This window comes from Aedes aegypti, unplaced genomic scaffold (genome assembly GCF_002204515.2).
Source record: "Aedes aegypti strain LVP_AGWG unplaced genomic scaffold, AaegL5.0 Primary Assembly AGWG_AaegL5_hic_scaff_101_PBJ_arrow, whole genome shotgun sequence".
In the NCBI taxonomy this organism is placed as follows: domain Eukaryota; kingdom Metazoa; phylum Arthropoda; class Insecta; order Diptera; family Culicidae; genus Aedes; species Aedes aegypti.
The window spans coordinates 2,515-29,087 of record NW_018734428.1 but is presented as its reverse complement, the minus strand read 5'-3'; the positions used below and the strand labels follow the sequence as shown (position 1 = coordinate 29,087).

General features: G+C 38.6%; 2 protein-coding genes across 2 annotated transcripts in view; one reads left to right on the top strand and one right to left on the bottom strand.

Annotated features, from left to right (window-relative positions):
* The window catches only part of LOC5566918 (estradiol 17-beta-dehydrogenase 11), a 32,130-nt gene extending 15,361 nt beyond the window's left edge, over positions 1-16,769 (bottom strand). The window contains exons 1-2 of the mRNA XM_021856017.1: positions 16,728-16,769; positions 16,527-16,644 (exon numbers count right to left, since the gene is read on the bottom strand). Of these exons, the coding sequence (XP_021711709.1) occupies positions 16,527-16,644; positions 16,728-16,769 (160 nt within the window). The remainder of the gene's footprint in view (positions 1-16,526; positions 16,645-16,727) is intronic.
* LOC5566919 lies at positions 1,423-14,702 on the top strand. Its single transcript, XM_001651283.2, has 5 exons — positions 1,423-1,471; positions 2,760-3,435; positions 3,494-3,689; positions 14,180-14,458; positions 14,528-14,702. Exons 2-4 carry the CDS (start codon positions 2,762-2,764, stop codon positions 14,426-14,428), a joined length of 1,119 nt encoding a protein of 372 aa, XP_001651333.1. The 5' UTR covers positions 1,423-1,471; positions 2,760-2,761; the 3' UTR covers positions 14,429-14,458; positions 14,528-14,702.
* Positions 16,770-26,573: the final 9,804 nt, after the last annotated feature.

Sequence of the window (26,573 nt, the reverse complement as noted above, 5' to 3'; positions counted from 1 at the left end):
AGAAATTTTAATTTATTAGAGAAAACATGGCTCTTAAACACATTCGTGCTATCAAAAATGTACTACATTGCCCAAATTATTACGGTTGTTAAGAAAATTTTCCAGTTTGCGGTAGCCGCAGAGTTCTACCGCAGCTGTCAAAGTTCTACCGCAGGCTTCGGAATCAGTCTATCATTGAAGCATAAAATTCAATCATAGTATGCTTAAAATGGAAAACACTATGAAAAATAGCAACAAACAACAATCATCAAGAGGGTATCCAAGGTATCATGGAAGCCTTCTGATAATTGACCAGTGGAAATCAGTGATGTGATTGCTGCGGTAGCTTTTCGTTGAACCGTAAAACGGAAAGTTTTGCCTAAAATTGCAATATCCCACCGAAAAATAAACACGTAGCCCAAATCAAAAGCGTTACTGAAAGATTTCTATGGAAAGCTGAGATTTTCAGGGTATCAAGAGAACAAATGTACCTTGACAAAGACAGAGGGGGATTAAGTCTAGTAGATCCGGAGTCAAAATGTAAGGCTCTATTTATTCGGAACATATTATACGATAAAAACGGAGAAGATAACGAAGCTGAAAAATATTTGCTATATTTCTTTAAGCCTGGCTTGCTGACAAGAAATGGAAGTGATTGGTTACGAGAAGCGAATTTGGTAAAACAAAACACCGTTCTCAAAAGTACTCGGGATATGTATCGTCATTTTTTATTCGAGGAAAACATAACGGCAATTGTCGAGGAGCGGTTTCCACAAATTGAATGGACGAATATTTGGAAAAAGTTAAGCCTGAATTTTATACCATCAATCGACAAAGATCTGATTTATCGTCTAGCAAACGACATCATTCCAAACAAAGAGAAGCTAATGGCTTACCGAATTGGTAATCTGAAAAAATGATTTGTGTGATGCTTTTAATAGTACAGACAACAACGATCATAGATTACGTGGTTGTTCCAAAACGACAGATATAATAAATTGGACAGAAAATCTAATGAGGGATCGATTAAAAATATCGTTTGATAAGTTGAAGGATTTACTCCAATGGGATATAGATGCATCAAGTGAACAGCAATGTGCTGGATTGTGGCTTGGATGTCATGCAATCGCTTGGTGTTTAAGTATCACGACGTCAAAAAAATTGTTCTGCTTTAAAAAATCGATAAGGGAAATCAGATGGAATAACAGAACCATGTTCAAAAGAAAGTTTGGAAATTTGTTGAATGTATGCTAACAATGTAAATTAGAAAAAAGGTAGTTTTTAATCGACAAATGTACTTAAATGTTACAATGAACACGAAATAAATTAATAATTAAAAAAAAAGCTCGTTCATTTATTACAAAAAAAAGTTTAACACTATTCAGGTTTTGTTCAACCTTTGCAGTGAGGGCGTGCCACTGTGTGACGTTGTAAGAATGTCACCCAAGTCCTTGGCCCTTGGCACTTGATGAGATCAGACGCTTCAAACAAGGTAATTATGTTTAGGAAACTTTCGGAATTAATTGAGCGAAGCGTGAAAATTAGATGTTGGGTAACTTTTCTCATTACGCAACAATTAAAACTTCGCTCGAGTATAAATAATTTAGTTCGCCACAGAGGCGTTGACGAATGCATTGTCTTTGATGTGGCCCTTCACATCAATCTTGGTTGTTGTGCTGTAAGTAGCTTGGTTCGTGCTTACCGTGGAAAACTTAACGAGACAAGCCATCTAAAGATTTACAGTGTTCAGTTAATCGTTGCTTCAGTGCACAGCTCCGAGCGGAAAATGTGGAGCCGAACGGTTGGTCGAGTTTCGACATTTTTGCTGTACCACTACAAAAGGTTCAACTACTTTTCCAACCATACGGACTGCTTTGCTCATGTTCGCTTTTTTCTTCATTGTTTCGGTAAGATATTTATGAGCGATGTTTTTCCAAAAACTGTCTTTTAAAAGTAGACGGAATTACTGATACTACATGGTCAAATAATGTTTGACAGAAATTTTTGGTATTATGAAATTTTTAAGTTTTATCTAAGATCGTTCAATATTTGTTTACATGTATATCGTTATAAATTGCTGGAATCTATCACTCAGCAATTTTACTCCGCACATTAAATTAGCAATTTATTTAGATCAGTTTTGTTGAAGTGAACTAAATAATATTCTTGAGAAAACGCTTTCCGACGAATGCCAGATTGGATTCTCTTTTTCATAATGATTACTTGGACTGGGGAAAATTCAATTAAAATCATTTATTCTATTTTTAAACTCTGCATTAGACTTATAGTCACTTGAGAGACTTTTCTAGACGTAAGACGTCATAAGTAAAAAGCTGTGCTTCTTCTCTTCAAGATGTTTGAGAAGAAGTTCGCTATCTTAAAGAGTTTCCGACAAATCGCGACAGTCTCCTTTCTTTGCGATTTGAAGGAAACCTTGATTCTTCTAATGGAGTTCAAGATCTCCTGCCTGAATCCTCAAAATTCGGAACAACTGACTACGATTAGAGGCATTCTTTGTTTCCTCAGAAAAATCAAAAAGCCTGGGCTAGAGGCTGTTGCGGTTTGATGTTCGGAAAATTCATCTAAAGCATCAAACTAATTATTCATTTTGATGTAATCAACTGCACATACTCGCATAACAGTCCCATATTCTATGGGATTTCCTATAAAAAATGGAACTATTATGCGAGTATGGGCAGTTAAAAACCTTAATCATTTAACTTTTGTAAAAAAATGCGCATTAATCAATCAATCTAATCCTTGTTTTCAATGACGCACAGCTATGGACGGCCGCCGCAACCTGCGCTGGATCCTCGTCCTCATCCTCCTATGCCCTCCGGTGATCTTCGTCATCGTACAAATGTCCGGCGAAACCACACTGATCATGCTCGGGTACTGCATCATCTCGCTCATGTCCTACCTGCTGGTGGCGTTTAAGATGACCGTCATTCGAGTCACCTTCGACAAGTCGCAAACCCTCATCGATTACTTCAACGCCCATGTCTTCCACCGGGATGACCCCGTTTCGTATCGGCTCCGTCGCAGGACCTACTTCATCACGTGGAAGATTTTCTTCTCCGTCGCCGGCTTCAACGTGTTTTACGTGGTGGCCTTCATGGCTCTGACCAGCCCGACCAGTTCCTATGTGGGCTTTGGGGCGTCGGAGGTCAGCTGGTATCACATGATGCTGGTGCAGGCAAATGCACTTCTCTCGCTGTTGCATCACGGAGTTTACGCAACTTCGATCCTGGTGGTGTCGTTTTTGATGCATTGGTTCCAAACAGAGCTGGAAATTCTGGCGAAAGCGTTTGCAAAGATATTTCATGACAAGCCCCCGATTGCATTGAGGAGGAGCGAAAGACGTCCGCAGGTTTTTGTGAAAAAGGAGGAAATCTTGTGGACCGGAATCGAGCGGCGATTGGTTTACTGTATTAGCCGGCATGGGGAAGTTATGGAGTTGAGTTAATTTTAGTTGATTTGATGGTAATTTTCAACTGATGTTAACTTTTTGCAGGTTAGTTGGCCTTTTGCGCAACATTGTCGAGCCCATTTTCTTGGGACTGGGATTCTACATTGTGACGACGATTTCGACTCTTATTTTCGTTATGCTGAAGGACCGCGTATTCAATTATTTGGGACTCATTCACGTGGTGGTTACCATCATCGAGTTTTACTATTACGCCCATCTAGTGGATGACTTGGATGAGAAGGTAAGTAGTACCTACATTAGGGCGATTCAAAATTTAATAATGTTTGAAAATTTAATCTCCCATATCTTCCTTACCATCCTTACCATAAAAATGGTGTTCTGTGAAATTACTATGGAGAAATTAGAAAAAAAAACTCCAAACACGTCAGTACTGGAATATAAGTACAAACTTATCATCCCATAGCGAAAACTCGTTATCCAAATCTTAATGAAGGATGTTGCTGAAGAAACACATTTCTTTTGAGCTAGTTTTGTTTGAGATTTTTGTAGATATTTGCAGGGCTATAATCGCATATCAAGCTAATTAAGAGCAAACATACCTATGAATATCTTTTCTCCTATCCGTCATATTGAGTTGCTGTCTTTAAAAACTTTCTTTACTATGGTTTGAAAAGAGTTTTTACTATGGGACATACATTCCAGATCTAACGTAATTAGAACATTTTTCAAAATTTCTGCATAGTAATTTCCATATAAACCTATATTGTCTTTGGGCCACCTTTAAATCACCACCGAAAAAGCTGAAAATTTCACAGAACATTATTTTTATGATAACGATAGTAAGGAAGACATGAGAGATTGGATTTTATTTTTTTTTTTTAATTTTGAACAGCCCTAACCTACATGGTGTAGACATGTAACGATTGTTTTTTATTTTTCTCTTTAATTTTCGTGATATTGTTAAAGTGACGCAACAGAGTAGCTGATGATCCGAAAATCCTCTTACGAGAATTTTTCAAAACATGGTGTTCTTTTTGAGATTTAGAAAATCCTCCAGAATTTGCACCAAGCACTGTTTCACTGAGTTATATTTTTTTTCTCTGTTCGGATGCGCCACTGCAACCAGTATTTAGATCTGTTGTGTCATTACCCGTATCCTTAGTGTATAGTGCATGTCGTATTACTCTATTTCCATTGATAGGTAATGAAGCATCGATTTCTGTACAGTTCTTGTTTTGATTCCTCAGATATTGATACAAATCGACTATGATGAAAAGGTCCCGCTATTTACACCCTTCATAGAAATTTACATCTCACCGATGGCGCGCCCCTCAGCAAACATAATCGATTAAATTTCTGAGAAACTAAATCGGTACTACTGATATTTGACCATGCAACGGAACTCAAGTCCCATCCTTGTTTCGCTTTTAGTTTAGTCCCAGAAAAATACTAGAAAAAGGGGCTTTATGCTAGCAGCAAAACCGAATCAAGCTAGAAAATTTGTTTAGTAATCAGAATTCACGTGAGTCCTTGAATTACCAGTAATTACAGTCCTTGTTGAGTTAATACTCATGATTGTTATCCTGGCTTCAAGTGTAGTCTCGGGACTGACCAACTCCGAGTCTTTAACCATCTGCTAGGTAAAATAGATTAATTTTCAGAAACTGTTGCCAGTAACAAGGACTTTGTACAGTGAATCCTTGAATTACCAAAACATATTACCCTAGCCCGACAAACAAGATGAGACTAGGGTTCAAATTGGTAGATCTTACCCCATAACGCACCACGAAAAGGTGATCCACCTGCGTTACGTGTTACTGAGTTATATTGCATTACCATGACTTTTTGATGAATGCTTTTTCATATCACAGTATTCTTTCCAAGAATTCTTCCTGTGATTATTGAGGAATTCAAACGGAAAATTATTTATCGCATAGAGGATTGAATATTTATTTTCTGAAATTTCATGGAAGATTCTAAAATTGTCCCAAACAATATTAGCTCAAACGATGAGATCCTTCAAGGAATGTTTTTGAGACGCTAGATTTTGTTTTTAATAAACACGAGCTTTCAGGAAATTCATCAATAAATTTTTGGGTATCTTGCATTGTCTTTTTCGCGAAGCTCTCCCTTTCCAGAAAACCCGCTATTGCATCTTGGAGGGGTTCCTTCCAGCATCTGTCCTCCGTCCAAAACGCCTCCCAGCATTTTTTTTCATTGCTCAATGTGAAGATACTGAAGTTCTTTCAAAGATTTCGACGAGACAAATTTCCGGTTCTTAAGCACACAATTAGAAAGATCGAAAATTATAAAACTTCCAATGGGTTCATTCAAAATTTATATAGGGATTCATGCCAAAAGTTTTAAAAATAAATTTTGATGACGTTTATCATTTATTTGTCTGAACAATTTTAAAGAAATTTATTCAGTAATGATTCCGAGAAATTCCTTCGAAAAACCGTTGCCGATTGCTTCGATGGTCACTTTCAAAAATTTTTAGTGGTTTTTACATTAGAATATAAAGGGTATTTTGCTTCATTGCAATTCAATATTATTCCGACAAACTGTTCTACGTATTTTTGGAACCTCTGTGGATAATCTTCAAAAACGAGAATAAAAAGTAGATTTGAGTATTTTATACCTTTCAGTAAATTATAGTAAAAGGTTCCATATAGAAACCCCTTGAGGAATACTATGTGATGTTTTGCTAAAAAATTTCGTCAGTAATTTTTGTTTAACTTCCTTAACCTTCTAATACCCAATTTTTTATTTTCGATCTATGAATCATTTTTCGCTATCTTGAATCGATCTAAACACGGATAACAGGGTTGGTGGTCTGATGGCTACCGCTTCTGCTTCATAAGCAGAAGGTTATGGGTTCAATCCCAGGCCCGTCCATTTCCTAGTACTTTGTAGTTGTATATCTCTCACTTGCGTCTACTCCATCCTAAATCTATCACACTCAAACTATATTCGTTCATAGCAAACGCTAGAACCAGAGACGGACAAGAAACCGTAACCCTAACGCTTCCATTCTTCCACGCGTATGCCTTTCCTTACGCCTGATACATAGGCAGTCTGCTAACCACAAAAGCAAACTTCTCTGCCATGCCTTTCTCCCAATCCATACACCCCCACATGAACTGGCTTAGATGCAGTGGTATATACGGTCTACGTGGTAGCCAGCATAATGCATTATCAATTCCTCCCCCTTCCCCACATTGGTCTGCATTCTGTCGTGACAGGCACCATTGTCGCTAAAATCAGAAGATCACCAGCACTTATACACTGAGGATGCCTGTTAGTCCCAAGCAGTCATTCGGTTGGTTCCTTGTGTAAGTGCAGCTGATCTGGCGATACTGGAGTAGCATCCACGGGCGGCCAATCAAGCTCAAGCTCAAGCTCAATCACGAATCAATCAAAACACGTTTGGACAATGATTTATTTTTAATCGTAAATTTGTGAAATTTGGTGGTTGATTTTTCTAATTGTTATTTTTGAGCATCCCTATCCTCTTTCGTTTTCTCTTGAAGCCACTTCTGGGTACCGGTTTTCGACAATAATTAAAATTTGAGTTTTTGCAGTACTTTTGAAAATGGAGCTAACGAAAAAAAAAAAGATTTTAAATTATTTCAATTCCACCAAGCTCTTCTGCTGTAATAGATAGAATGTAGAAAAATATAAATTGTACAAATTTTTGTATTACACGTGAAATTAGATCCAGGCATTTGTAGGATATAGTATAATACAATTTTTCAAACATTTATCAAAAATACAAAATTGTTTCAAAAGTCGCATAAAACTTTCCTTATATACGTGTTATGGCCCAATGGCCAATACAAATATTTATTTGACTTTTTGTCTCATGGATCTTTGGATAGTCAAAGGGGGATAATAAAAAATAGGAAATAAACTGAAAATTTATTAGAAGTCCTCTGATTTATTCAGCAACATTATGGAAACCTTCGGATTTTGCTAAATATTTTTTCAACTGCCCCCACATAATGCCAAACTGGGCCCAAAAATGTTGAAGGGGTTGTTAGGCAGAAATTCAAAGTCAAATTTAAATTGACTCCATTTTAAAATTTAATTCAATGATTTATGTAATTAATTAATCAAATCCTCAGATGTATCTAGTTTCTTGAATGTTTTTGAAATTACTTCGATCTCTCCAATATCCTTCCAAAATTTTTTCTAGGTATCACCAGGTATTATTTTTATCCTCAATCCACAAATTCTTTCCGCTTTTAAGCATTTCTGTGGGTAGGGTAAACAGGTATAATACGCCCCCTTAAAGAAAAACCGCTCTATCACAGTAGCAAATGCATTACTTCTATCGTTTTTGTTGTCAAAGTGTTATGTTGCAAGTTGGCCATGCTCTGCTTGCAACATTCTCTTGCTAGGTAGCTTCTTAAAAGAGTACAAGACGTTTTTTTTTTGTAAACGGTCTAAATTTTGACGTTTCAAAACAAACCGGGCGATATGCCCGTCTCACAGAAAAACGTTCCACAGCGTTGTGCAAATGGTCCAAGAGAAATTCCACCACTTGCTAAGCCTAAAAGAGTCCATTAGCAGTCGTCTTCCGGTAAAAGTTTTTGTGATAAGTACAATAGTAAAGGAAGGGCTTCATTTACAACGAGGCTTGCTTATCGATTTAGAAATTTTACGCTAAAAAGCTGATTTTCGATATTTTTGAAAAATCTATTGGTTTTTCATACTTCTCAAAGATCTAATATGAGCAGCATATTTTTTTCGTGGATATTTAAGATATGTATTTACGTGTTAAAGAAGCCTCAATCCCTTGAAAAAGAAATGGGGCATATTGCCCGGTTGGGGCGCATTATCTCGATTTATTTATTATTTTTTTCTTAAGATTACTATGAAGTGCGACAATAAAGATTAGACTGGCCCTTAAACAAAAAAGTTGTAAAACTCAACGGGGCACCCCCTAGATATGTGTCTTAGGGCAAGAAAAAGGCTTTCTCAAAATTTGAACTCAATTGGTTGCTCCACTAGCTGGCGCTTTCAATTTGAAGTTTGTATGGAATATTCGTTTCAAATGTATTGAAAATTGACATTATGTCACTGTTTCGTTTCGTACACGCGTTCAATTGAGCCCAGAATGACTAATTCACTAATTGATACCCTAATAAACATAGTTGCAGAAGTTTGTATCTGGATTTAAGCTCATTTTCATTAGTCTTTCAGCTGTCGAAAGATAGGCTTAGATCAGCACTCTCGTACAATCACTTGTATGCATGCGCCTTATGCAGCAGCTCGCCCAGCGTCATAGGTGGCTATGATGCGCTTAGCGACTACCACCAAGCTATGTTGAAGAAATACAAAGCAGTGTTGCATTACTACTTCAGATAGTTAAAACACCATCTTTATCAATTTTAGTTATGATACAACCTTCTACAATATTATTCGCTATGGTATCGAGTAGTATTTTTGACATTCTGGGTTCAATTGAACGCGATTAACAATTTTCCTGAACCAAACAGTAGATGATGTGCTGTTTCCCATATGTTTTAGCTGGAAATCCCGTATTAACTTCAATTCAAATGCGCCAGCTAATGGAACGACCAAATGAGCTGAAATTTTCAGGAAATCTTTCTCTAATTCTAAAGAATAATCCTGCGGGGTGCCCCGTGGAATTATATAACGTTATTTTTCTCCCATACTGAGCTGGGCCAGTCTAATAAAGATAGTGTTCTTGACTATCCGTAGATAGACATTCAGCTGCCACCACCATGAGTTACTCAGGATTCTATAAAACACTGTTTTCGGATATCGTGCACTGAAAATATCATATTATTTGAAAAATTTTCTATTAAATGATGTCAGTTTATTATTACGATAAGGCGATTGTACCCGTTTGGCATAAAGTCGTTTGGCATAATGGTCGTTTGACATAATGGCCGTTTGGCATAATGGTCATTTGGCATAATGGCCGTTTGGCATAATGATTGACTTAAAACAAATATTGACATTTTTTAAGCTTTCCAAAGATCAACACCACCGAGCCCATAGCAAAAATTTTTGGTAGGTGGTGTTCTTTCGGAGATTTTCCAAGCAAAGAATTTCAAAAATTGTTGTAACATTAGAGAGGATTGCTAAATAAAACTCGTGACGGGTCTCTACATCTCAGAACATAGAGTATCTATGAGCTTGTTGCGATGTACATATTTGAAAACAGTAAATTGACGAAGAAAGTTCACAGTTATTCATCAAGAGTACGCTCATAGAATATTTCGCTGCACATCAAGCTGTGTCCCAGTTTGGACGTAAGGCCCCAAGCACAATGTAAACGGCAACGCGGTACAACGGCAAAACGGCATGCCCATCTTGATCTACACTTTACTTATTAATCCCATGTTGACTAAATTCCTTTCAACATTGACTTGACAAGTAGAGTGTAGCTCAAGATGGGCTTGCCGTTATGCCGTTGTACCGCGCTGCCGCTCACATTGTGCGTGGGGCTTAACACTCGATGAAAAGTATTTGATAAAAGAATGGATGTTTTTTGCAAAATATCAAAAGCTCTAATCCAAAGATCTATCAATGAGACTTAATGCAAAAATAGCCTATATACGAGAGTAGATTATTTTTCGTTTAAAATGTTTAAGGCTCTAACGCAAAACATCTGTTCATAGCATAGGTAATATGAACAACACATCTTTAAAAGAAAATTGTGGCAAAACTTTTCAACGGTTCAATATAAATTCTAACACCGTCTATTATCGAGAGAAGGAAAAATTTGTGATTGAAATAATATTTATACCAGCATATCTCGGAAGGAGATCACGCGTTTGCCCCAAAAAAGTATATGTTGAATATTGGCAAATTCTAAAGTAATTATCATTCTAACAACACATCTTGCAAGAATTGATAAAACAACAAAATTTAAAAATGGTTAAAATTTAGCTTTACTAAATAATAAAATTTTAAACAGTATTAATATAAAGAACAGCCTATTTTTAAAAGAAGGCAAAATTTATAATTAAACCAATAGAAGAATGGACGCCATAAATTATTTCGGCATAATAAAACGAAAAGACATAGAAAAGTGCGTTCAGAATCGTTGAAGTGGTTGTGCTACTTTTCTCCGAAAGCCATTTCCTGGTCTGGTTTCTCCGAAAAGTGGTGACAAGAAAGAACGATGAACAGTCAAAAGAAGGAAGTATTCTGTCATTCTCGGCTATACACATGTTGGCAAAAATGCTGAGGACGATAAAACTCAAAAGAACCGCCAATTAAATAAAGAAGGGTGCATATTAGATGGTCAGTTCGTTCACCACCCTGAAATATATAAAGTTACGACAATTATGAGAGCTAAAAACTTTTCGGGGAAGTAGGCTAGTCAGGGAAACGGGATATCCGGGGGACTGGCATTCGGGGAACTAGCGTTCGGAGAACCGACATTCGGGGAAAGGTAGCACAGCCCATCGAAGTAACTGCAGTAATTGATTTCTCTTTTCGCTGATAATTTAAGCAGATCAATGCTATCGATTGCCGTCCTTTTGTCAGTTGGAAACAAAAAAAAAATTCTTAAAAAATATTGCTCCAAAGAACAGGTTATGCATAAAAGATGGAGAAATTTATTGAAATTTTGAATCAACAATTTTCATACTTATAATCATGATTACACTATATTTAGAAAAAGATAGAACAATTAAAAGAAGCGAAACTCAAGAGAAGAAATCATATTTGAAAGAAGGTTAATTTCTGGATAAATAATAAAATACAATTGGCAATAACTTTCCTAACATGCTAAAATTTATTCAAGAGTAAATGATTGTTGAATAAACTGTAATTTTGTATCCATTGACTCTAAAACAAGCCTGATGTCATCAGAAAGATCCAATAGAAACGAAAAAAGGAAAAATTGAGAAATTCTTGGTTTCAGACTCATTATGCCAAGCGACTATTATGCCAAACGACCATTATGCCAAACGACTTTATGCCAAATGACCATTATGCCAAACGACTTTATGCCAAAAGGCTTTATGCCAAACGACTTCATGCCAAATGACCTACCACCCCATTAGGCATAAATACGTTAGGCATAAGGATGTTAGGCATAATATACGTTAGGCATAATGGACGTTTGGCATAAAACGACTTGCGCGTGTGCCATTGATTGGCTGGTATCAAGTGAAATGTGACCATGAACTGATTGACAGGTATGGAAGAAAATTGTTATCATAGTCATTGTTACCATTCTAAAATCCAGCCTAATCCATTTTTGTAAGAATCAATTTAAATTTGCGATGTGAAACCAAAGTGTTAGGGGGAGATCCCCCAGTACCGGACACTTAAGCCACTAAATTCATAATTCGAAAAATATTGATTTTATGGGATCGTGTTACCCATTTATGATAAATATTATCATTTTTATAGTGTAAAAAAATAAATTTGAAAATATAAATATGAATTTTGACTGTTCAGGACAGTGCTGGGAATGGTAATAGTAGTAGGCTTGAATTTCGCGAAAATCACGTGACTTTCCCAGTACAGTAGTTCAAAATCGTGAATCTCATCAAGTAGCCTATGTTGGGTGCATGCATTTTCTAAATCGTTAGTGTCATTGAAGGCTCTTAATGCGGGAAATGCAGCGGAAAATAGAACATTTTTCTACAGTAATTTTGGGTTACCCTTAGAAACGGGTGTTTTGCAATTTTCAAGGCTCTTTGCCTACAGCAGCGATAGGCGTGAGATTCACTGGCTTCGGTGACTACGATTGGCTCTGTTTGGCTACTGTAAGATTTTTTTTTCCCAACCCTGGTTCAGGATCGTGCTGCAAAAAATGTTTCGAGGAGGGTAGCTTCTCCGACATTTTGAAACGACAAAAGCTGGTGCTGCTGCCGAAACCAGGGAAGCCTCCTGGAGATGTTTGCTGGATACAGTTGGCAAAGTGCGGGAACGAGTAATCCTAAACAGGCTTACAAAACACACGGAGGGAGAAAACGGCTTGTGCGACATGCAGTTCGGCTTTCGGAAAGGTAGATCCACCGTTGATGCCATCTAAAACGGTCGTGGAAGCTATGGAGACGGCGTGGAAACAAAAGACGAGAGGTAATCGATACTGCGGAGTGGTCACTCTGGACGTAAAAAATGCCTTCAACAGTGCTAGTTGGGCTGCGATCGCCGAATCGCTGTACAGATTGGAGGTCCCCGAGTATCTTTGTAATTTTTTTAGGTAATACTTTCAAAATCGTGGTCTACGAAACAGACACTGGGCAAAAGTGCACAACAATCATGGCGGGCGTCCCACAGGGTTCTATTCTTGACCCGACTCTTTGGAACGCTATATATGACGGAGTGTTGGAGCTAAACTTTCCCCGGGGTGTGAAGATCGTCGGCTTCGCGGATGACGTGGTGCTCGTAGTCATCGGAATATCACTAGAGGAGGTAGAGATACTTGCTACCGATGCAGTAGACGCCGTGGAAGAATGGATACGAGGGAAGAAGCTTGTGTTAACCCATCACAAAACCGAAGTAGTGATGATGAGCAACCGAAAGGCAGTGCAGCATGCGAGAATCTCGATTAAACAGTGTACCATCGACTCAAAGCGGGAAGTTAGCTACCTGGGAGTGATGATTGGCTGAGCTTCAACAGCTATGTTGATTATGTACGTGAGAGGGCCGTGAAGGTAATATCAGCTCTATCCCGAATCTTTCCCAACATTTCAGAGATCAGCAGCAGCAAGAAGCGACTACTGGCGAGCGTATCAACATCGATACTCAGATACGCTGGCCCCGTGTGGTTGACAGCATTACAGACGAAGAGAAACCGCTCCAGGCTGAACAGTACATACGTTCAGACTGATGGCCATGCGTGTATCGAGTGCGTATCGTACGATATCATCTGAGGCAGTCGGGTGCGACCGGAGTAGGCTAGATCCTCCACCGGGGACTAGACCGAGTAGAGCGAGCGTAGCGTAGTATTGGTAATAATTCGTCGAGGCGTCTGCAAACCGGGGCTCATCCTCCAACCGACCAGCATCGCGTCGTAGTTGGCTATGCCCTTCCGCCGAGGACTAGCTGAGTAGATCGCGAAACAGCACTGGCAAATGGTCGTCGGGGCGCCTGTTAACCGGAAGTTTACCTCTACCGGAATCGCAAGACCGACCTCGGCATCCACCCACATAGCATCGGTTCGGGAGATCTTTCGCCGTTGGGGAAATCTTCGTCGGAGTAGGATAAATTCACCATCGGAGACTACTCTGAGTAGTCCGTAGCGACTCACCGGCAAGATTCGTCGGGGAACCAGTGAACCTAAAGCCATCCTCCAACCGGAATCGCTGATTCGACCTCGGCACTTCAGCGGTCAGCAGAAGTGAAGCGGGAACAAACGCGTTACGTTAACAGCTTCGGGAGATATTCCTACGTCGGGAACTCTTTTCTGGAGTATACTAGCTCCACCGTCGGGGACTATGCCGAGTAGCGATCGTGACAAATCACCAGTATTTGGTCGCCGAAGAGCTAGTGAACCGGAAGCTACCCTCCAATCGGAATCGCTGGACCGACCTCGGTGCATCTTACTCTCCAATTTGATTTTTTTTATTGCTTCCTATTTCTTAACTTTTTTTTTTCAAGGCATTTTGAGACAATGGTTGTTCTGGAAAATAACTTTTGCGTCATTCGAGAAGTAGTAGCATAATAAGTGTAGCTTTATAATTCTTTAGTTATTTTTCAACACATACTTATCGTCCTAAAATGCATCGCTCAGTTAACCTAACTTTTCTCCCCAATATTAATCCACAGAATCACCTCATTGCCAACGCCCTCTACCAGCAGGACTGGCCCGGACAGATGAAGTACCGCAGTCCTATCGAGAAGCACTACCGAAGCGTGAAAACCATGATGCTGATCGTGATCATGCACTCGCAGCGCCCGTTCCGATTCACCTGCGGAGGACTGTACAAGATGTCGGTTCCCGTTTTTACCACCATGATCGAGACACTCTACTTTGCGGTCACTTTTATGATGAGAACGATTAAAATTCAGCGCTAAGTATGGCGACATAGGGAAGCACTTAGAGAGGTAAATCTAGGGAGTTCAATGACCGGATTTTGTTGGATGGAATAAATTATCTGTTCGTTTTGGTTTCAGTCATGCCCATTTTCGCTTGGTAGTTGATTATCACCTCTCTGCAGTTGGAGACCGCCATACAGTGACTCAATTTCATATTCGAACATGGGCATTCTTTACACATGAGTTTGGTTCAAAAACTATCAAGTGGTGTATCAAACATAAATTATTTTATCAAAAATGGAGATCATACACACTAAGCTCATTTTACTGGAATCCGAAAATTAAACCGTGATGGTATGAAATTCCTTACACATGTTATTTGAAACAAGATTCTCATTTCAAGGTTGCCGATACCAACTCGTAGCTACTTCATTCAGCTTTCGCAGATTTCATTCCTAGGAATTTTAAAAAAAAATATGTTGCTGTTCGTCTTACTACTCATCATACATCCACTTAAGTTTCATTTATAAATCTACTATTAAACAACTGAGCAACGTTACAAAGGACTTGAGAAACCATATGGATCATTGAAATTAAGTTTTAAGTGTTGTTTGAATGTTGAATGTGGAATTGGGTAGATTTTAGACACAAATTCATTACTTTTCCCAAAGATCCAAGTAAATGAATACTATTTGTCAGAATTCATAATATTATTTTATAGTTTTTTGTCTCATAAACTTCATGTGAACACGTATGTACGAATATAAATTTGAATCACTGTATATTAGAGTGATGCAAATTTTGAAATGTTGGCTCCCCTATGCTTAAACGATTTATATTATGGTAAATATCATTCACCCAAAGTTTGAAATGATTCGGAAGAAATTAGACTGTGCACAAGCCATTTGAAGTTAATATGGAGATTACTATGGAAAACGCCAACTTTTTGTGTTCACGCCTCTATCGCTTCGACATAATATTTTATGGAAAAGTGAACAACCTCTGCTCATGTGAAATCCTTTCAGCTACAACTTTGCTGACCAACCTTTTGTGTTCAGTCCTCTAACCGCTCGTAATAATAATTTATGGAAAAGTGAACAAACTCTACTAATGTGAAATCTTCCCAGCTACAACTTTGCCAAAGACCACATTTTGATAGTACTTAAGGATAAATTGATATTCCTAATCATAAACTAGGTTTGCATTTTGTATGCTTAACCAACTGCTCGGCAGGCAACAGTGGTGCTCCTGGCAGGTAGAATAGATCAAAGTAATCCAGGCTAGTAATGCTTTATAAGAGAGATTCGCGGAAGCTGACATTTCTGTCAAAGTGTGAGCCAATCGAGCAGCGAGAGCTGTCAAAGTGTGAGCCAAATGAACATGCGTTATGTTTGTTTTGAACTTTTCTTGAAGAGTAATGTAATCCGCTTGAAATTATTTCGGTAAAAGTAATTTTGTATGAAGCAAATCAATGAAATATTTTTCTATTTTAAATTTTTGTCAATGCGATTTTTAGTTATTGATTTTTTTGGCTGTTTATTAGTATGGATATGTAGCTAAAAGATGTATAACGAAACAAAATACACTTTTTAGCGATGAGGAAGTCATGTCCGTGTTACAATATTGTTCTTGGTGCGGAGAAAAATCAGCACTGCTGGTCAGTTGCCAAATCATTCCATTTTACTTCCGCTTATCTTTCTATAAAGGATCACTAATCCAGGCTACTATGTTCTACAGCAAAACAACAGTGTTGCTCTGAAAGTAATTGAATGATCATCTCAGCATGAATTACACTTTGTTATGAATAATAACAAATTATGCTTAAGTCCCACCAAAATGTGGTCTTTGGCAAAGTTGTAGCTGGGAAGATTTCACATTAGTAGAGTTTGTTCACTTTTCCATAAATTATTATTACGAGCGGTTAGAGGACTGAACACAAAAGGTTGGTCTTTTCCATAGTAATTTCCATAAAAACTTCAAATGACCTGTGCACAACCAAATTTCTTCCAAATCACTTCAAATTTTGGGAGAATGATTTTCATCATAATTGACACCGTTTAAGCATAGGGGAGCAAAAACTTCAAAATTTGCATCAGTCTACTGTATATGCTCGAATGTATTGTAGCTAGGTACTTACCATCCTTATTAATATCCCAGATGACAACTCGCGTCCGTAGTCTGGCAAAGTTCTGCGCCAAAATTCGCCCCACTCCGCCACCTCCTCCGGTGATTAGTACCACTTGGCCGGAGACATCCTGAAACAAACAGAAAAAGATGTTTCGTGAGCAAACAGCCGTAAAACGCTATGATTATTGTTTAAACAGTTTATTGCAAATACATTTATGGCACCCCCATCTCGTGCGATGCCGTATGTAGCCATCGGGCCATGCAATCCTCAAGCTTGGTCAGTTTTGTGCGATTTTTCTCACGATTCGTTGCATGACTTTTATTACTGATTGAATATGCATTAATCAATTTACTATTTCTGTAAATGCTTAGACAGGTGCGCATGAGTGTCAATTTGTCGAACTTGGCTCGAGGCGTTCGGTTTGCGGTTTAAATTTGGAAACAATGTTCACACCTTTCCAGTGATTAATATACACGCATGCAATGTTGAGCAGTTTTTATTTTGTTTATTTTTGTCTTTCTAGGAAAATTAAACAAAGTGTTTCTGTACACTTTACCATACCTCGAACAAGACAAAAAATATTCCGGGAGGTGTAAATCCCCCATGGAGTTCAAGTGAGGCAATCGTTTCTTTATGAGATTTCTGCGTATAAAAAATCTCCTGAATAGCACTCGTCTAATAAAATCATGCCATTAGAACTGCTTTAAGATTTTTTTCAAGGGCGATGTTTGACATTAAGACATTTAATCTCCAATGACAAAGTATTTTGACTTATTGCGAATAAATTTTCCCAAGTTAGTTTGAAGCAAATATACTTGCTGTCCAGGTCCAGTGCATTGGAAAGGCAAATAGGAAGCTATGAAAGTATAATTACAAAGCTGTGCTTCAACAGAAACACCCAAAGTTTCAAAAACTTCGGTTTCATATGACAAAAAAGTTGATGTTTTATACGCTTATAAATGATGATAGCAACTCCACCACATGCATTATCCAGTCGATCATTGCGATAAACAAACAACATTGTATCTCTTTTGACTTTGGATGCAGGTTTCAAATATGTTACAGTAATGACTGCTATATGTATGTTATTAGCTGTTGAAGAATTAAACAGCTTGTCCTCTTTACCATTCAAAGAACGAGCATTCCAATTCAAAAAATTATAAAAATGGATCAATTTTACAACAACTTGGACTGCTTCAGCCATAATGGTGGATTTTAACAATGATTGATCATTTGATTCAATTTTTCAGTTAGAACATCAAAATCAGAGGAGTACATGTTATTAGAAGTAGATACATTTTCTAATGATTTTCCTTTGAGATTTCCGTTAATGGTGTGATGGAATCAAAGTTACCTGTGGCAAAAATTAGTTACGGTTACCCGTAGGAAAAAAAGGGGAGGAACTAAATTACCTGCTACAACATTGTTATATGAATTATATCATATATTTCCCCTTCAAATTAAAAAGATTCGAATGGTTACCGACAGGAAATAAATAGGCTTGTGAATTAGTTTGATGAAAAATTAGAATTGTTAGAGATTCTACCTGGAGAATTCCGGCTACTTTTGACGCGGCTGGCAGTTCCACAGGCTATCGACACCATTTTCTTTGGTGACAGAGGGCCTGATTGGCTTGTCAGATGGATTGGGCCCGGGACATCCTGTCTACAGCGAATTGCTGCAGTTGATATAGGGCATGTCTATAGTCTGCTGTTCCAGCACCACCGAACACCGAGCAGACCTTAGAGGCGATATCGACATACACGTAAAAAATCCGTTCTGATATTCTTGAACAAAATATCACAAGATACAGAACACATAGCTTATGCCTATTCATGATTTAGTTCCCGTTATCGTGGTTCAACACTTGTTGTTTCCGTGACCTGTTTCACTATTTTGAGAACAATAGTTCTCTTTCTGTTTAAACGTCTTCATTTCGTAACGCTTTCCATACCGTGTTTCTGAAATCACGATATCGAAAGTTCATATTTGTGATTTGGTTCTAGATAGCGCGAACTATGTTCACGCGCACTGTCAATAATAATAACGCATGCGCAAAACCTAGTAGTTAACAAAGCAGACCCTAGTACGAAGCTGCCATAGATTTTCTCCCAGAAACTTTATTTTTTACTGCAATTTGTTTGATTACAGTCGGAATTTTATTCAAACGGATACCAAAGATGGATTATTTAGTCGTTGCTCCTGCTTAAAATGAAGCATGCTGGTGAAACGGACCGAAATTGCAGCTGATAGCATGGATGCTTCCTCGAGAGCGTAGCTGGACGAACGACGGAACTTTTCCTGTTCATAATCCTTTAAAATATGTAGTTGTCTGGGCTTCTGGACAATTATTAGATGTGCAACTAGTGTAATACCCATGGTGCTGTATTGAAAATAAACGGCAGTATCTCATATCATAGTTTATTCAAATGATTCTTTAGAAAGTGGGCAATGAGGGGTCTCAAAATATGTCATTTCAGTCGCGGATCGCCAGAACGCGATTCAGAACTATGTTCTTGAACTCGTGAACATAGTTCTTGTTTACCGGAACAAACTTCACGTTTCCATGATATCTTTATGCTGTCAGTGATCATTTCAGCAGGCGTTACGAATGATTTGTGGAACTTTGTTCCCAATTACGTGATTTTTATTCATGGTGTATTTTCATAAACCGAAAATCCACTTGATTCAGAGTTCGTGACTGAAAGTGCTCATTTTAAGGAACGGTTTTATTTGCGTGTATATCAGTGAATTCACCTGCGAACTGAACAACGGGATTACTTTTGAGAAGAGGTTTTCCCGAACTATTGAGAAGTGGTTTACGGAACTATTCGAGAGTGATACAAAACAATGCAAGACGTGCATTCGAACTGGCCATAAGGAGGGGTACTGCGGCTGTCTTAATAAAACTTCAAACAGTGCACTTCAAGACAAAAGTTACAAGGGATAGAGGAAGAACAGATCAGCCACACAAACCCGAAGCCTATTCATTGTGAATCAAGTCGCGAATCAAAACAGTAAACGGAAATTTGTGACGACATGGATCGACGGAGTTGCAGCTTCACTTCAGTTTAATTCCGCGAGCGACATCACAGTGGTTTTCGAATGAACCTTGAAATTGCTGAAGAAGCCAGAAGCAAAGTTACCCTCAATAGAAGCTATAAATGCGCCTGGCGAGTCATTAGGTCTGATCAACGGCGTTGTTTTGTGACGTCTGTTCCTGATCTCAATGTTCTGGGTATATAATGGATCGACCTGTTCAACCTGTGGTCAATACCGTTCAACGCAATGTTCAACTGCACGAAGACAGTTTTCCTGAAGCCTGAAGCTAAGCCCGCGTTTTGTTCCAAGCGACCGGTGCCGTGCAACACGGTTCCATTCATTGACGCCAAACTAGACCGTCTGGTTAATTTTGGAATCATCAAACCAGTAGACTTCTCAGAGTAGGCAGTGCCAATTGTAGCAGTTCGCAAGCCGAATGGACGAGAACGGATTTGTGCAGATTATTCGATAGGATTGAACGATTCCATGGAAGTCAATCACTATCTTCTGCCAACGCCGGAGGAGATATTTGCGTAACTCAAAGGAAACACTGTGTTTAGCTTCATCGACTTGTCGGATGCTTATCTGCAAGTAGAAATAGACGATGACTCCAAGAAGCTCTTCACTATTAACACCCATAGAGGATTGTTCCGGTTCAATACACTCGCTCCAGGAGTAAAATCGGCACCAAAATTTGATTCCAGCATTTGATAGATGGTATGAATGCAGTTATTCCGGGAGTTCGTCCACACATGGATGATTTGATCATTTTCGGAAAAGACTGGAAGTCACACAACGTTTCACTCAACAAGCTTCTCAGTGGTTTGAAGAATACGAATGAAGTACGATTTCCAGCATGTGGCTGCCAACGACTTTGACTGTGCAGACATGTTGTGAAGGTTCATCAATCACAACATTCGACCAGAAGAGGAGTACGTAGTTGCTGTTACTCTTGAAAAAGACATGACAAGTATTCTGACGGACAATTGTGCTTATTCTGCGCGGCGTGTGAGGTGATACGCAGTGCATCTTTCTTCAAAAAGCTACTAGGTCAAGCAAAACGTTCTAGCTGGTTACGAAGTACATATGCGAAGGATGGCCAAGCAAACTTCAATCACCAACTCAGAACCCGAGGTGGAAAGAATAACTCGCCATAACTTATGCATACCATATTTTGGTATCATACCATAATTAGGTATTGTTCAGTTGTCAATACCTCATTTTGGTATTGTTATGGTATTTGAAAAAAGTTTAAAATAATTAAAAATACTTCATTTTGGTATTCGCTAGCTATTGAGGACTGCTGGAGGTATTGAACTACTATTGAAAAATTTCACTTTTATATGAAAATCCATCAAGTATTATTTAGGTATTACAATACCTGATCCATTTATTAGCTTGGGATTTGTGGAATATGCAGAAGGTATTATTTGAGGTATTTTACCTCTTATGCAGGGCTCATTCATACCTCATTCAGGTTGTAAGTATTGGAAATTATCTGGTATAGAATACCTCAATTTAGTATTCAGTAGTTATTTTCTTCTGCTCGGGAAGCCCTACCACAGGCGTGAATCGTGGCAGAGTAGAGGTACCTGACAGGTTTCGACGGCAGATCATGAAGCAATTTCACCATGGTCATCCAAGGATAGTCCCAATGAAAGCAATCGCTCGAACTTTCATCTATTGGCCCGGAATCGACAAGGACATAGAAGAATTTGTCAAACGATGTTCACCTGTGCTACGGTAGAAAAAAAATCCAACCAAGACGACTCTCGAATCGTGGCCAGTTCCTTCGAAGCCTTGGTCACGCATCCATCTGGATTATGCAGGTCCTGTCGACGATATGTATTTTCTCCAATAATCAAGCTCCTCAAACAGATGTTTTCAACATTCGGTGTTCCGGAAACCCTCGAATCTGACAACGGATGAACATGCCTACGGCAGAAAATCCCTTCAATAAAAAGTAATTCAATAGGGCAACGACTATTTATTTTGATCTTAATCGCTAACAGTTCAGTTTATCTGTGCTGGCCGCCCAGCGGCGACACTGATGTGTGTATTCCTCTCACTGATCGCGCTACGCTGGATTCTCAAATTTCTCAAATTTCAAACACAGCGCATGGAATAATGGTAGGGAGCCGGACCCAATTCTTGGCACTTTTGATTCACTTGGGCAGTGGGGTTTTTTGAAAGCTACTGAGCTCATATTTGGCCACAATATGCGTCGTACTAGTGCGCTCCTTACTGCAAAGTTTCAGACAATTCGGCCGAGAAAAACCCCCCATGCCAAAGTGAATCATGAAAGTGCCCAAGTGGTTCTGCACCCTAGTCGGTGAACTGTCAAAACGTATGGAAAATAATGAAAAACGTAAATTAATTGCAATTAGAAAACTGGATCGAAAAAGTAGTGATTAGAAATCAAGCGTAATATGAATACATAACTTTTTGTGTTTAGTTCATCTTCCATTGTGCTTTCTTTGCTTCAGGATTTCGTTTTTACTACCTCTGAAAAAGAGTCATCTATTGCCTTTTCAGTTTTGAATATCGCCCTATTCAATTCAAATTCTGACAACGGAACTCAACTTACCAGCGATAAATTCTGTGAGAACCTCAGCATCAACCACATTCGTACAGCCCCTTACCACCCTCAATCAAATGGATTGGCAGAGCAATTTGTGGATACCCTAAAGCAGTGCTTCCCAAACTTTTTCAACTTTCGCCCCCTTGAGGCCAATATTAATCTGGAATCGCCCCCCTGATATGTGATTCAAATATTTTAATAAGGACAAAAAATGTCTTTGACGCGCATATCCAAAGAATCATAATACAATAACTATTATGTACATTTCAACATATTTTCTTAAATATCGGTAGCCTGGACTGTAAATTAAAATATCGATTTTAAAAATATCTTGCGTACATTACAGGCTACTGATTTAGTCTGCAAAAGTTTGGTTTCAACTTAACAAATGTAATGTGGCGCCTTGTGACGTAGTTGGGGGCGAAGTCCTCCAAAACTGAACCAAAACCTTTTATTTTTACATGAATATGTCATATTTGGGTGAACTGCAATGATTCTGTTCGCAATTTTTCGTTTTCGAAAGATCTCACCCCGTGAATTGTGATTACTGGAATAATTTTCAGAAATTGTGAGTAATAAATGCCTGACGTTTCTAAAGCTTTCCTTTATCCAATCCAAAAACCCTGAAAATTATATGAAAATCCAGAATGTTTTTCAACTGAATTATCCATTCAATTTATCAAAAGGGTGTTTTTCTAACACCAAGAAAAACTCGAATTTTTCGGACGTTCTGGAGGTATAAATCCAACGCATTTCTGAAATTTCTTCAAATCTATTTATAAATAGAGTTTTTTTTGGCTTTGGCATCGCTGGAACGCGATTTTTGTAGGCTAAATTTTCCAAAATTTGTTTATAAAATGATTAAAAACATCACAAATGGTACTGTAGAGTTTTTTTTGGAAAAGGCTGAATGCCAGAAATTTTAACTTCCAAATCTTCTAATGATTAACTTTCAAATCTTATTCAAAAGCTCAATGAATAACTCAAATATGTTGTGTTTGACAATCATGTAATGTTGTCTAAAATAATTCTAAAATGACCATGATTAGAGGTATAACAATCTAAGGTAAAATAGTCCTAGAAATATTTGAGTTTTGAATTGATTAACCTTCAGATGTGTGTCCTCCAAAGGTTATGAGTAATTCTCGAAAACGTATTCAAATAGACTCAACTCAAAAAAGTATACAAACTTACTTTATCGATTCTACATGTTTCGCAAACGAAATTCTACACATTTCGCTCTGTATCAACTGGATTTTTCACTTTTATTACGTTTAATTTCTGGATTTACAGACTGCTTCGATTTGGCTTTCGGAAAATTGATCGAAAGCATCAAACTGATTGCTTATTTCGATGCAATTATCAACATTAACTATTTCACCTTTGGAAGAAAGCGCGCATTCCTGAGAAACGTCAATTCGTTCATTTTCTGGAAATTGCCTCCAAGCAGTCAGAAATGTTTCCATGCCACATGGACATAAAACATAACTTTTGCCTTTTTCAAAGCTCACATATTATTATGATAAGTTTTGTAAAAGTGAACAAAATAAACATCTTGAGTAAGATTTCTTCGATGATTGACAAATTTGACCGTGTCAAATCTAATATGAAAACGTTGTGTCTCTTCTCTTCAAGAAATTGAAGCAGCAGTGCGCGATCTTCACTAATTTCCGAAAAAAAATGCGACAGTCTCCTTTCTTCGCACTTAGAAAGAAATGCTTTATTCTTCTAATTGAGTTCAAGAGCTCCTGTTTAGATTCAGCACCTTCAAGGCACTTCTAATAGTTTTCTTATAAGGAGTAAGAATTGTTAAGTCATCAATGCTCAAATTATCATTCCCAGTTATTTCTAAACGCTATTCGATAAAACCACAATAGTGTGACAAAACTCGTCTCATTAAGCAATCTACATAAGTATAGCCAGCTCTTGTAAACATTGAAACAAAAAAGCAAAGTATGCGATACTAAACTGGCATAAAAAGCCAATGCAATGATTAGGCACCGATGGGCCGTGACATCCATACTCAGTGGCTTGCAATAATTACTCAACTTTTTTGTCTACCATCTAACATTATTTCCTCTTCAATGATACTGACTATGGCTATGGTACTATGATTGATCTTCCTCCTCCAAGTTGTGTTGAACAAAAACCTTACAAATGGTTAGGTGGTTTAACATCTGAATAGTTTATCATAAATTTCCAACCCCGGTGGAATTTACGATGGGTGTGTTGTAGGTCATGTTCTGCTCATCTGCCAGCGTTTGGTGTCGGTTTGGCGTTCTTGATCACGTATCTCAGCCGCATTCAAGATCGCTAGTTAAATTTCTAGCACCTCGAACGGAGATACTAACGAATTTTATCACCCACCCCACGCGAAACATGATAGGCGGCTTATTATCTAATGAATCACCGTAGATTATATTCACTCCAACGATGGATCATCTCCGGTTGTGGTTATGAATCGTCAATTTCGCGTTAGAATTGTTAAAATTACAATAGCTTTGCTAATTTCACATTCACCGGCACGAGGTAAGCACCCGGCAAATGGTCGATTGTATTCGCAGTTCGATTCAATTTCGCTGATAGTCGAGCGATTTGAATAAACCACGAACGGCTCTGAGGCCAAATCTCTAGCCAACAATGTCGATAGGGGTACCTGGGGTAAAACGCACCAGTTAAGAAAGATGTACCGAAATGAAGTGCAAGTTACCTCAGGCACCCCTTCAATGCATTGCGTGTGCGATGCGATCGTTTCCATATCAAGACGCCTTTGGAAGTGAACGACCGCCAGGCTTGATAGAAACTCCTCTGCGATGCAAAGAGGAGGCGATTTTGCCGTTTTTCTGAGGAGAAAAAAATAAACTCAAAATTTTCAACACAGATCCTCAAGCGATTCGAGTGAGAGTGCAGAAAAATGCGAGGATTTTTTCAGACACTCTCTCTCTCTCTCGTTGCGATGCTCACCATCATTCACACTTCAAACGAACTCTCGAGTCTGCCGCCCGAACAGACAGTCCTCGGGGAGTTGTGAGAGCACCCTTTTTTGATGGAATTTAACTCGGCTTTTTTTTGTGCTGCATCTTCCTCGCTCATTTTTCGTTGCCTCGCTGCTTAGCATTTTTTTGGCTCCCTCGCAAAGAGGCACTGGCAGCACGCTGCTCTAGAGTATGTCACCGAACTCTGATGATGTTGAGGAGAATTATCAAGCCTGACGACCGCATGTGACGACGCCCGTGTCTTAGTAGTCGGAGACTTGAGCCGTGGTAAAGCGACGAACCCTCTGATTTGCCTTTCAATTATAATCGCGGCGCTGAGCGTTCGGATCAATTAGTTGGTGCGATACTTTTCCTAAGCAGCAAGTGGAAGTGTGATTAATTTGATTGTGTTACCGTAAATGTAGCAGTAATATGGCAACGTATAGGAACGGTTTGCATTAAGGTGACACGGGAGACCGTGTTATTTTCCCTATCTTTTGTCTCACTCTAACGATTATCATCAAAACTTTGCAGAAGCAAATCTTTAGTTTTAGTGAACCGATTTAACTGAAAACTCAATGGGTTGTGCACTTCATATATATATATAATTATAGTGATACATTTTTCGCATCGATATATTGAGTGGTACTTGAGATTTGCTTCTTCAAATGGAGAGGGTGATTAAAACACCGTCTCGTGCGGCCTTAATTTATGAGGTCATGTGAGGATGGTCCAGGTTTAGAGAATCATAACTTGTTCTTACCCAAGTAACCAGATAGCACTTTAATTCGCCCTCCGTGCTAATATAGGGCTATAACAGAGCTGACAAGCCTTATATTAGCCGAATAACAGCCCTACACCCAAAAGTTGAAACCGTCATTATAGGCGTTTTCTGCGTCTATTGATGGCGGAAAAGTGTTCTTCTGAGCGACATGACGTTTTTGAGCGTCTATTGATAGGCAGATAATCCGGTCATTGAGTCGAGCAGTTTTTACGGTACAAATGGGGAAGTACAACTTGATATGCTTTTTGCACCACTCATACCAACAAGCAAGTTTAGTGCTGTGGTAGAGTATTCGGTTCTCACGCTCATGACCATGGATCGATCCTGGTTGATGTCGCATGTGTATTTTGTTTTCATGTGCGTGCATCACCAACACACGTATTAAAAAATAAAACTTCCACACATATGCCTTTTGAGTGCATGTATTGGAAGTATGGAAATACGCAAAAAACCGAAAGGGTGCAAACCAGATTCGAACCATAATCATCGGATCGACTAGCACACTATGTATCTACTGCTCCAAACTTACTACTAAATTGAAAGGTAACCAAAGTCGATGTGGTTTTACGTTTCATATGCATGATTGCTCATGCTGGGGAAAACATGTGAACATGTGTTATCCCCAGCAAAATAAAGATATACAGTCAAGTCTCCTGTAAAGCGTTAATCATCGT